Raw genomic sequence first — 12,553 nt, forward strand, 5'->3', positions numbered from 1 at the left:
GCTACGTTTTCGCAGCCTGCTGAAAACACTTTTCGTTTAAGCAAGCCTGCAAACGCGTACATTTGACGTGCATTTTAATATGCAATTCTGAAGGGTCAATTTCTTCTAGGGGGACTTGTTTTTAATATATAATTTTTGGGGTAATTTGATGTCTTACACTGGGATCTGCTGCCTCTGCTAACTCTGCTAACGCCCTCTTTAAAAAAAAACCTCTCACATTATTTTATTATTAGTTATTATATTTATATACCACCTTTTCACCCAAGGAGCTCAAGGTAGTGCATGTGGTTCTCCTCCCCCACAACAATCCTGTGAAGTAGGTTAGCTAAGAGATAACGACTGGCTCAAAATAATAATAATTTTTTATTTATACTCCGCCATTCCCTGTTCAGGAAACTGGGCTCAGGGCGGCTAACAACAAATTTAAAACACTTAATTGATGCTACAAAAAACCCAGCATAAAATACGGTATAAAGCGTAAATAACAATAAAATCAAAAATCAATTTAGGGGGAAATCCATCCAATAAACATTAGATGATCACCAGGGCTGGCTGGCTAAATTAGTCCCACTTGGGCCAGCGAGGAGCGAGAGCAGCGTGACGACAGCCTTACATTTCTATGTGTATAGGAAGAATAGCTTAGAGGTTTTGATGCTAAGCATTATAGAAATTCTGTTCAGTCAATAAAAAACATTGAGTGGAACTCACTTGCAAGTAAGTGGGCACAGATACATAGCCTCACTCTTCCTCTTCTGGTTCTCTATGCCCTGCCCCCCGCCCCCATCACCCCCCTCCCCAACCCCACACCTGAGAGATATCTTGGGTCAGGGCCTTGTATAGCTGTTGAACTGCATAGCCGTGAAGCTCCTTTGCACCTCCGATGAGGTGGATGAGGTTGGGCACCGCGTCGTCACGTACATAGGAGCCAGCCTGCAGAGGGTAAGGAGAGGCACCGGGGATGTGAGCTACGCTCCTCCTCAGAGATACATCTCTGCTTCGCCCTCCCTTCCCTTTAAAAGAGTTCAACAGATTCCTCCTCCTCCACACAAGCCCAAGGACTCGGCTCCGAAGGCACTCTAAGGAATCTGGGCTGCTATTGGTGGGCTCTATGTGAAGCATTCTGCTTAAGGGGGGAGGGCCTTGAAACTCACTTTTTCAACACACCTAGAATGGCAGTTTCAATGGGTGCTTGAAACAGGGAAAGGAAAATAAATATTAAAGCCTGGAAAATGTCACAGAGACACAGTAGGGGGTGCTTTGGTTGCCTGAGAATGTCAGCTTTCTGTTTCTCGCCTCTCCCAGAAGAAAAGAAACAGTTTCTAGTCCAGATGGTCTTGGAGAAGCTTCTTCAAACACAACCCCTTGCGAGAGGAAGGCCCTTCCTTGAGCCACGCAGCTTTCCGCTGCTCCCCAAGAATCCCAGACCCCACCCCACCCTCCACTTACCATGGTCAGAACCTGGAGGATGGTGTCGATGTGCCAACGCTTGCTGGGCGCAAACCTGAAGTGGGTGAGGGAAGAAAACAAGAAGAGCAGGGAATGTCTTAGACCTATCGCTCCACCTGAAAGTGCCCCTCACGGTGTCAGGGCATGTCATTTTAAGGGGTGGGACTTAATTTCTTCGGGAGGGAGGGTCTTAAAAAATACGTTTTTGGGTGTGAGGAATTCAAATCTGCTATTATTTTTGTGCTGGGACAACATTCAGCTTGGCGAATCTACGTTTGATTAGAAAGCACATAAACTGCTTTCTCAGAAAACCAAATACTTTAATTTCGCCTTCTGAAAATGTCAGGTAATGCTAAATAATAATAATAATAAAAATGAACAATAATATTTTTTTTAATGTGCTGTTAATATAAGTGCAAGCGCTCCTTTTTAATTATTTCTGTGCAATTTTACACGCATTTCACTTACCAAGGAGAACTAAACCATATTAATTTAAGCAAGACATCTTTTGAATTCCCAAGTCTTAGGTCACAGAATTGGAGAGTGGCAGGAATCTTTTGCCCAACGACCCTAAGATTAAGAGTCTTGTGCTCTGCCATGAGCGCCCTTCAAGGAGCGAATTCAAAAGCTGCAAAATTCAACATGTGCTCCCCCAACCTGCCCTGGATTTCTCTACAACGCCCCCTACGGGCAACGGCTGGACCCGACTCACTTCTCAGCGGCCAGGAATATTCCGGAAGCGCAGTCCGACTTCAGCTCCGGGGCGCAGGTTTCCAGGAAAACCAGCAGCTCTTTCGTGGTCGTCCTCACGTTGCTGCCGCTCACCAGGGCCAGGCTCAGCTGCAGGGCTCGCCTGAGGAAGGAGGGAGAAGCGAGCAATTCTCCCGACTCAGAGACATCGTCTCCCGGAGCCTCGGCCCTGTCTTTCCCCTCGTCTCACCTCTTCACAGTGGGATCCGGGTCGGCCAGGCATTCAAGGACTGTGGCCCGGTGCCTCTGAACGGCACTGTTCTCTTCTTGCAGCAATTTCTGTAGAGATGTTAGAGCCACGTATCTAAAGGGAAGGTTTCCCCCGAAAAGAAAAAAATAAATACCGTATTTTTCGCTCTGGAAGACGCAACAGACCACAAGACACACCTAGTTTTTGGAGGAGGAAAACAAGAAAAAAAATATTCTGAATCTCAGAAGCCAGAACAGCAAGAGGGATCGCTGCGCAGTGAAAGCAGCTATCCCTCTTGCTGTTCTGGCTTCTGGGATAGCTGCGCAGCCTGCATTCGCTCCATAAGACGCAGACACATTTCCCCTTACTTTTTAGGAGGGAAAAAGTGAGTCTTATAGAGCAAAAAATACAGTACTTTCTGTGTTTCCTTCCAGGTGCTCGGGGTTATCCTTCAACCTCGCTGTTTTATCCTCACAACAGCCCTGTGAAGTGGGATAGGCTGAGAGAAGGGCGACTGGAGCCCAAGGCCACCTAGAATGCTTCATAGCCAAGCACGAATTCGAACCCCGATCTCCCAGGCCCTCTAACCAGGGAAGCGGCGCAAAGAAGACCGTCCGCAGCCAATAAGTCGGAAGCGTTTCTCCTTGATTCGCTTCAAGATGGAAAGGGGACGCTGCCGGGTGGGAGGCAAGGGGGAAAGTGGGGGACTGTGACATGGGCAGCCAAAATGGCGGCCGGCGAGGCCCTAAAACAACCTCTGTCAGGGCGGCCGGGAGATCCGAGCAAATCTGAATTAAGCGTGTGGCAAATTAATTTCACACACTGTTTCACCGGGGAAGAAAAGAAGCGCCGCGCCCCTGAAGATGCATTTTAATAGGCCGAGTTATCGCGCAGCTGCTTCTCATGCGCCGTGCAAAAGGGGTGGCTGCCTTGTCTTGGGGGGGGGGGAGATAACTGAGGAATCGCCTCCGTCCCTCATTTTCCCTCAGCCGTGAGGCCATTGGCGGCGACTCATGAGGGAACCTGAGGGTCTCTGGGGACGTTCCCTTTCCCAGACCGGCGTCTACAGAACAGGCCTCAAAGAATTAGGAGAAGGGGGCAGATCATGAAGGGGAAACAAGGGATCTGCAAAAGGCAGTGAGGAAGGCGAGTCAAGGGTTGTGACAACACAGCCCTATGCGCTGTGTGCCCATGTGAGTCAGGGGCCAGAGCACTGGACCAGGAACCGGGAGACTAGGGTTCAAAAATTCGCTCGAGGCCCCTGATTGCAGACGCCATCTTCCAACATCCTACCCTCTTCTCGAATTTCTTTTTTAAAAAAATATTTATTAAATTCATTTAATAAATGATTCATTTAATAAATTCATTTAATAATTCATTTAATTCTCGAATTTCAGTGGTCCCAAGCTGGAGAAGAAGATGTCAGGCCACAGAATCAAAGAATCATAAAGGGTTCCAAGGGTCATCTAGTCCAACCCCCCGTGATGCAGGAATCGTGACTAGATCCTGCATGGCAGATGTCCTTCCAATCTCTGCTTAAAACCTCTGTAGGAACCAAGCACCGCGTTTTAAAAGAAGCCAGGGCGAAACGTGGCCCCAAAATATATTTTCAAAATTCCGACAGGAAAATTTCAGGTGATTGTTGGGACGGCGTTTCCTCACAGCTCTATCTGGGTCATTCCAGTGCTTTGTTTGTTTCGTGGGGGTTTGTACCTGATATTCCGGTCCTTGTTAAGGAGAAATCGCCCGAGGATATTTATAGCGAGAACCTGGGTGTGGAAAAGAGAAGTGTCCTTAATTCCCCAAATGTACCATTTGTAAGAGCTGAGGGGGCAGAGGAAGAACGGAAAAGCTTCAGAACAAGCAGATTCTAGCTTGGGACAGCTGGATGTAGAAGATTTTGGGGCCTGGGGGCCGCACTCCCTCAAAAGCAACCTTTCAGGGCCGCAGACCAGAGGCAGCAAGGGGGGGGGGAGTGGCTAGAACAACAGATACAGGTCTTACCCTTGTACAGGTTGCACCCAGCCACACAAATCTCAAAGGTTTTATGGAAACAGGCGCACAGACCCCAAAGACCTCTCCATCCTCTTTCCAGGCAAGCGAAAGTTATCATTGTGGTTCTCCCGCCAGGCAGAACTACCTGAGGATGGTGTGGCTTGGGGAGAGGACTTCTGGGGCCAAACAGAGAGGTCTGGAGGGCCGCTTTGATATCAGGGCCCTGAAGTTCCCCACCCCCCTAGGGGAACACAAGACAGTTTTGATCGTATGTGGGGTCTAGAAACAGAAGCGCTATCATCGCACCGGGAGGTGCCCAGAATATTCCATTTGCACCAAAAAACCAACACCCTCCCAAAAGATCTGAACGCAAGAGGAGCCGAGCAAGGTGCAGGATCAGCCCAGTCCACCTGGCCCCGTATCAATCCGCCATACCCTCAGGCCGCTGGTTGAGCGGACGCCCATGATGGTCAGCACCGTCTCGTACAAGATGGCGTTGCCCACGTTCCGTGTTGTCTCCGTGTTGGTGGGCCACCTGGGAAGAAGCGGAGGGGTTGGCAGCCTTGCTGGCTTTTGGCGTGGACGTTCCCCCCACCCCGCTCTCCCCCGCAGGCCTTCACCTTGGTCTCTTCCTTCCTCTCTACTGACGGCAGCCACCCCCCCCAAATGGTACAGCTCTTGCTAACAAAGGGTTCTAGGTCATACAATCTAGACCAGGCCTAGCAGAGTTTTAATCGAACGTGGAGGCTAAATGGACCCCCGGTTTTGTTCATGGTGAAGCGAACTCTGTTCTCCAGAGGCCTGTAAATGTCTCCTTTCCTCGCCCAGGGCACTCTTTCCAGCGCCAGCAACAACCGCTGGGCTCACCTGAGCCAAGGAATCGTTCATGGCGTCGCTGGCATCTTCGTTGTCCTTTCCCAGAATCCTTAGCAGCCGCAGGATCTGTACCTGGGTGAAGAGATGTTATCAGGGAGGTGAGGATGGAGTAGGGAAGCTTTTAATGTTTAATTGACTATTGTATTTTAATATTCTGTTGGAAGCCCCCCAGAGTGGCTGGGAAAACCCAGCCAGATTTGCGGGGTATAAATAACAGTGGTCAACAACAAATTTGTTGTCTGTGTTTTTTCAGTTGATTTAGGACAAATCTGATGCGCTGAATCCAAAAATCACATTGGTTTTGCTCAATCAGGTCAAGTTTTTGAGCTATGACCACATGTCATTTTTTTACGTTTTTGTTCACATGTACGCTTGTGTGGAGCATTTTAGAAGTTGGTGGGGGTAAAATGCCATGTCGAATAATTGTTTTGATTGGAAATGATTATTTTAATGACAAGAAGTATTCAGGTCCGATAGTTCTGGGTGATTATGTCGAAAAAGGATCAGTTTGAAGTCATAAAACCTCGAAATCTTCCATAAATTGGTGCGCTGTTGATGTGACTGGAATCAACAGAAATAACCGGAGCAGCCTCAAGTATCCTGATCTTCAATCAGCACGTCGTCCTGTAGCTCATTGTGATGAAATTCCAGTGCCTATCTTTGGAGAACTTCCTGACATTAGTGACGAAGATGCCTCCAGTGTTGAAGGACATGAAGAAGAAGAAGAAGTGGTTCTTGAAGATGATGTTCCACATCCATTTTCCCAAAAGGAGTTGAATGATCTACTTCGCGACCTCAGCTTGTCAAAGGACTCTGCTGAACTGTTGGCATCCAGATTGAAGGAAAAAAACCTCCTCTCTGACAGTGCTCGCATCAGCTTCTTCCGCAACAGGCATCAAGAGTACCTCCGTTTTTTCTCGGAAGAGAAGGACTTGGTGTACTGTGCAGATATTGCGCAGCTTCTGCTCAAGCTTGGAGTGCCACAGTACGAACCCAAAGATTGGAGACTGTTCATTGACAGCAGCAAGTGCTCACTGAAATGTGTTCTGCTACACAACGGCAACCAGTTTGCCTCTATACCCCTGGCTCACTCGACTACACTGAAGGAGAACTATGAAACAGTGGTATGTGCTAGAGAAAATTGGTTATGATCAGCATAAGTGGTTTATTTGTGTTGACCTGAAGATGGTGAACGTTTTGTTGGGACAACAGTCTGGCTTCACCAAGTACCCATGTTTTCTGTGCATGTGGGATAGTAGGGACCGTGCTCAGCATTACACGAAGAAGGACTGGCCTGTGCGGGAGGAATTGGTGCCTTGCAAAGAAAGGAACATCATCAACGACCCTCTGGTGGACAGAGACAGAATACTCTTCCCACCGCTGCACATCAACGGCTTAATCAAGCAGTTCACCAAGGCTCTGGACAAGGATGATGACTTCTTCACTTACTTGTGGCAGGCTTTTCCAGGATTGACCATGGAGAAGTTGAAAGCTGGCATCTTTGACAGTCCTCAGATCCATCAGCTCATCAGAGATCCAGAGTTCGGAAACTCAATGAACAAAGTGGAACTGGAAGCGTGGAAGGCATTTGTTCTGGTAGTGAAGAACTTTCTTGGCAACAATAAGGCCAGAAACTACGCAGAACTTGTCAACAACATGCTGACTGCTTTCAGAAACCTGGGCTGCAACATGAGCATCAAGATGCACTACCTATTTTCACATATGGACCGGTTTCCTGAGAACCTGGGTTCAATGAGTGACGAGCAGGGGGAGAGATTCCATCAGGACATGAAAGAGATGGAGACCAGGTATCAGGGTCGCTGGGACGCAGTCATGATGGCTGACTACTGTTGGACTCTGAAGAGAGACCTCCCTGCCGCTGAGCATTCCAGGAGTTCCAAGAAACGGAAGTTCAAGCCCTGAAGTTTGAAAAATGGTGAAGCAACATGCAATTTACACGTACTTACCTTTATCAATGCCCACCATTCAGTTTACAGTAAACCTGACCTGATGGAGAGAAACGGATGCCATTTCCTGATTCAGCAGTGCAAAAATACCCTAAATCAGTTGTAGAAATCTAGACAACATTCAAAAAGTAAAAAATTGTTGCCCAGTGTAATAAATTATTATTATTATTATTATTTATTATTATTAAGAAGAGGAGGTGACTTTAAAAGGAGGCAAAGAGAAGGATAGCCCCACTCTCTCCCTCAGCTCAGTTGCTAAGCAGCCAAACTCTCCACCCTTCTAAGCCCAGCCACATTCTAACCACCCTGTGAGGTAGGCTAGGCTGAGGTGCTGTGATGGGTCAAGGCCACCTGGCAAGGTGAGTTACGATTTGAACTCTGGTCTCCCAGCGTCTGAACCACTAATTCACACTGGCTCAAGGCTACAGCGCCTGGTATTCCCAGGTGGTCTCCCTCCAAGGATTCACCAGGTCTGACCGTGCTTATCTTCCAAGATCAGTCGAGATCGGGGGTGTCCGGGCTAATACAGACGTCTCCCCACTTACAGGAGGGGGTTTACATTCCTGCGTACCACGTGTATATGTGAAACGGCAACTGCTGCTGTTGTTTAGTTGTTTGTGTCCGACTCTTCGTGACCCCCTGGACCAGAGCACGCCAGGCACTCCTGTCTTCCACTGCCTCCTGCAGTTTGGTCAAACTCATTTTAGCAGCTTCGAGAACACTGTCCCACCATCTCGTCCTCTGTCGTCCCCTTCTCCTTGTTCCCTCCATCTTTCCCAACATCAGGGTCTTTTCCAGGGAGTCTTCTCTTCTCATGAGGTGGCCAAAGTATTGGAGCCTCAACTTTACGATCTGTCCTTCCAGTGAGCACTCAGGGCTGATTTCCTTAAGAATGGAGAGGTTTGATCTTCTTGCAGCCCATGGGACTCTCAAGAGTCTCCTCCAGCACCAGAATTCAAAAGCATCCATTCTTCGGCGATCAGCCTTCTTTATGGTCCAGCTCTCACTTCCATACATCACTACTGGGAAAACCATAGCTTTTACTATACGGACCTTTGTTGGCAAGGTGATGTCTCTGCTTTTTAAGATGCTGTCTAGGTTTGTCATTGCTTTTCTCCCAAGAAGCAGGCGTCTTTTAATTTCGTGACTGCTGTCACCATCTGCAGCGATCATGGAGCCCAAGAAAGTAAAATCTCTCATGGCAACTAAAAAGCCTGTAAACCTCTGCCATAAACCCACCACAATTGCTCCCTCCAAACCTCTTTTCTGAAACCCCAACAGACCTCCAAGGTCAGTGCAAAGGCTGACGGGATTGCAGTTGCAAAGGCTTCTGGGATTGCTAGCTGTTTCCCTGCTCCTTTGCCGAAGACCTTCCTTTTCCAACCAACTTTTAAGTGGAGTTAAAATGATAAAAAAGGTCCCAGCCTGTACCTGTAAATTGGATTTGAAATTGTTTTTATACCTGTGTGTTTTTTTAATTGCTCAGTGTTTGTGCCCTTGAAACTCTCTGCGGGAAGCAATTCTGAAATGCACTCCAGGTTCTCTTGAATTGCGGAAAGAAAGGCGAGACAGAAGCTCAGGGGAAGAGGGGAGGTTGGAGGGGACGAGATCCTTTTACCTGCAGGAAAGGGTTGCTGATTCCCGAAATGCTGTGTTCTGGAGAGTAGCCGGCAACCACCAGGTTACGGAGCAGCCCCACTAACTGAGGCACAAACTGGAGGGAAACAAGAGAACAGAAAAGCAGGATTAGAAGAAAATCCCTCACAAAGCATCCGTCCTCCAGAGCACTGCCTCTTGTTCCTCCCAATGCCCTCTCGCAAGAATCCCAATGCCCCTTCGTCTGGCGCCAGATAATTTTTCCTCCAATCCAGAAAGCACTTTTGATCTCAAAATGGGGCAGTTCCAAAACCAAGGCAACTTCTAGTTTTTCATTCCTCCTGACATCCCCGCCCTATTATACATGTAAGACCTGTGGACTTCAATGGGCTTTGCTCCCATGTAAGGTTGTTTAGCAGGGCATCCTCTGTTTTTTGTGGGGGTTGTGGAACATTATTCCCCCTCCCAATTAATTTATTTGATTTTACATATTAAAATTTACAGTCACACCTTCCGAAAATACAAGATTCCCACAAATCTTTGGACTTCCCTCATTCCCCTCCTTGGGTTCCGTTGTTAAGCTTTTTCTACTGCATCTTTTATAATAATCCAAATTATTTCCCACCGCCCTCCATGTATCCATAGTTCACATCACATTACAACTGTTATTGCAATCCCGCTAACGATTTTAATTGTTTTAAGTGGTCTCCAAGGTAAATTATAAAATTTCCCCCATTCCTTATTAAAATTTTGGTCTTCCTGTTTTCTGATCTTTCAGGTCATTTTTGCCATTTTGGCAGAGTCCGTCAACTTGATCTGCCATTCTTCCTTGGTAGGGACTTGGTCTTCTTTCTGGGCTAGCAACATCTGCACAGCTGTCGCCGCATACATGAACAGTTTTTTCTGGGGAATATTTTTTACTCTGAGTGCCACATTCCCTCATTGGCAACTGTTATGTACTGAGTTGAATAGGATCCAAAATGCAGCAGTCTGATTGGTCCTAGAACAATAGGATCCAAAATGCAGCAGTCTGATTGGTCCTAGAACAATGCAGCAGTCTGATTGGTCCGCAGGAGCCACCCAATCCAACTCCAGGGAAGTGAATCCACAACCTGATTGGCCTACAGGAGAATCCCGGAATTAGCCAATCACATGCAGCCCATTGTGTAAATAATGTATATAAAGCAGATATTTTGGGGGAACAATTATTCCTCCTCACCACTATGAGCTGAATAAAGAGCATGAAATCCACTCTCGACTCCGAGAATATTTCAGGCCGCATGCCACTGATGGGCGGAGCCAAAAGCAACACCTGGAATTTTTACCTTTCTGCAGTAGGCTGGCTTCCACACACCCCCTTCCCTATCTCCTGTCCAGGCGAGCGAGAGTCATCCTCAAAATTTCCAGGATACGCTCCAGCCAGAAACACGGGAGAGGGGGGCCAAGCAAGGCTGGGGAGGGGCGTGTCCTGAGGGTGAAGGGGTGTGGCTGGGGAGGGGCGTGTCCTGAAGGTGAAGGGGTGTGGCTGGGGAGGGGCGTGTCCTGAGGGTGAAGGGGTGTGGCTGGGGAGGGGCGTGTCCTGAGGGTGAAGGGGTGTGGCTGGGGAGGGGCGTGTCCTGAGGGTGAAGGGGTGTGGCCGGGGAGGGGCGTGTCCTGAGGGCAAAGGGGTGTGGCCGGGGAGGGGCGTGTCCTGAGGGCGAAGGGGTGTGGCCGGGGAGGGGCGTGTCCTGAGGGCGAAGGGGTGTGGCTGGGGAGGGGCGTGTCCTGAGGGTGAAGGGGTGTGGCTGGGGAGGGGCGTGTCCTGAGGGTGAAGGGGTGTGGCTGGGGAGGGGCGTGTCCCGAGGAGAATCTCAAGGGCCAGATCCTTCCTGGGTTTGTTGCATGTTCTGGTCTGCCGCGGCCCATCCCAATGTCCTGGTGGACGCCAAACCAGTCCTGCTATGCGGGTCTTGAACCCGGGACTCAATGCATGCAAGGCACAGGCTCCTTGAGCAGCAGCTTGCCCTCCCCCACAAGGCACGTAGTCCTTGCGCGTTCACTGCAAAGGATGCTGGGAGAGTTGCCAAGCACACGGATGCCCCACCTTGCAAAAGCGGTCCAGGGCTTGCGGGCTCCGTTCACACATCTCTGAGATCAGCATGACAGCCCCGTGGAGGATGCCTGGGGAGGGAGAGAGAGAGACAGGTAGGCCGGGTGTGGATCCTGCCCCAACTTCCTAAGCCCTGTCCCCTACCTTCCCAAATCCCAGGCCCACCAAGGCTCCCCAGATCCCGGTTTCTCTGCTCTGCCAAGATGTGACAGGAGAGCGGCGTTTTCTTGAGATCTCCTTCAAATCGTTCCTTGAGATCCGCTTCTCTGGAAAAAAAACTCCCCCCTGGGCCCCTCCAGGCCTCCTCGTCTTACCTTCCTAAGGGGGGGGGGGTTACTCATCCAAATCATGCAAAGAGTAGCCCTACTGAAATTGACGGACCTGACTTATATTGATCAATTTCGGCAGGTTCACCGTGAGCAAAACTTAGTCGAATACCCGCCTGAATTCTCCTCTCAAGCTTCATAATAATAATAATAATAATAATAATAATAATAATAATAATAAATATTATTTATACCCCACCCATCTGGTTGGGCTTCCCCAGCCACTCTGGGTGGCTTCCAACATAATACAGTGGTGCCCCGCAAGACGAATGCCTCGTAAGACAAAAAACCCGCTAGACGAAAGGGTTTTCCGTTTTTCAATGCGCTTCACAGGACGAATTTCCCTATGGGCTTGCTTTGCAAGACGAAAATGTCTTGCGAGTCTTGAGGGTTTTTTTCGCTCCCCCCCCCTTTTTCTAAGCCGCTAAGCCTTTTAGCAGCTAAGCCGCTAAGCCTTTAATAGCCGCTAAACCGCTAATAGCGCTAATCCGCTAAGCCGCTAATAGGGTTGCTTCGCAAGACGAAAAAACCGCTAGATGAAGATACTCGCGGAACGGATTAATTTCGTCTTACGAGGCACCACTGTATTAAAACACAGTAATACATCAAACATTAACAGCTTCCCTAAACAGGGCTGCCTTCAGATGTCTTCTAAAAGTCTGGTAGTTGTTGTTCTCTTTGACATCTGGTGGGAGGGCGTTCCACAGGGCGGGCGCCACTGTCAAACAACCCTGAAGAGAATCCCCCACCCCCGCCATCCCACTTCGCCTCAGTCCTTCTCTTCTGCAATGGAGCGGTCGGCTCAAGCGTTCTGAGCAACCGAGGGATATCCAAGCACGCACGAGCGGGGACTTATTTATTTATTTGTCGCTTTCTCCCCCAGCCCTAAACTCTTCGTCAGCAAAAGAAAGAAAGAAAAAGGCCCTCCGGAATGGCTTACACAGTGTCCAGTAATAAAACGCTCCCTGCCCTCTGACTTATAAGAGGCACGACACAAAAGGAAAAGGGGTTGGGAGGGAGAAGGAGAAAAGCAAACTCAGGCACTAGCTGCAAAGTTCTTACCACAGCCCTTTCTGAAAGGCTCCCAGCACCTTCTTTTCTGGCCAATGGGCCGGAATGGTCTCCTCCCTTGCCATGATGGGGAGGGAGAGCAGGACTCACAGTAGCCCCAGCCGAAGGAACAAAGGCACTTACCGGTATTTTGTTCAGTCAAGAGCTGTTCACCGAGTCGAGTGAACACGTCTATAAGATCGGGCACCTTCCGGACAACGTGTACAGCACAGACCACGGCCTAGAAGCGGGGGCAGAGAGCAAAGGA

The 12,553-nt window shown here is 49.0% G+C and overlaps 1 protein-coding gene across 1 annotated transcript in view; it reads right to left on the reverse strand.

The window, feature by feature from the left end:
* AP1G2 (adaptor related protein complex 1 subunit gamma 2) overlaps positions 1-12,553 on the reverse strand; it is a 29,075-nt gene that overhangs the window by 6,955 nt on the left and 9,567 nt on the right. The window contains 11 exon segments of the mRNA XM_080977480.1: positions 801-930; positions 1,447-1,501; positions 2,159-2,299; positions 2,387-2,500; positions 4,100-4,155; positions 4,817-4,909; positions 4,911-4,916; positions 5,249-5,329; positions 8,843-8,938; positions 10,904-10,980; positions 12,430-12,526. Of these exon segments, the coding sequence (XP_080833606.1) occupies positions 801-930; positions 1,447-1,501; positions 2,159-2,299; positions 2,387-2,500; positions 4,100-4,155; positions 4,817-4,909; positions 4,911-4,916; positions 5,249-5,329; positions 8,843-8,938; positions 10,904-10,980; positions 12,430-12,526 (946 nt within the window).

This window comes from Podarcis pityusensis, assembly GCF_964106645.2.
Source record: "Podarcis pityusensis genome assembly, chromosome: 13".
Classification (NCBI taxonomy): Eukaryota; Metazoa; Chordata; class Lepidosauria; order Squamata; family Lacertidae; genus Podarcis; species Podarcis pityusensis.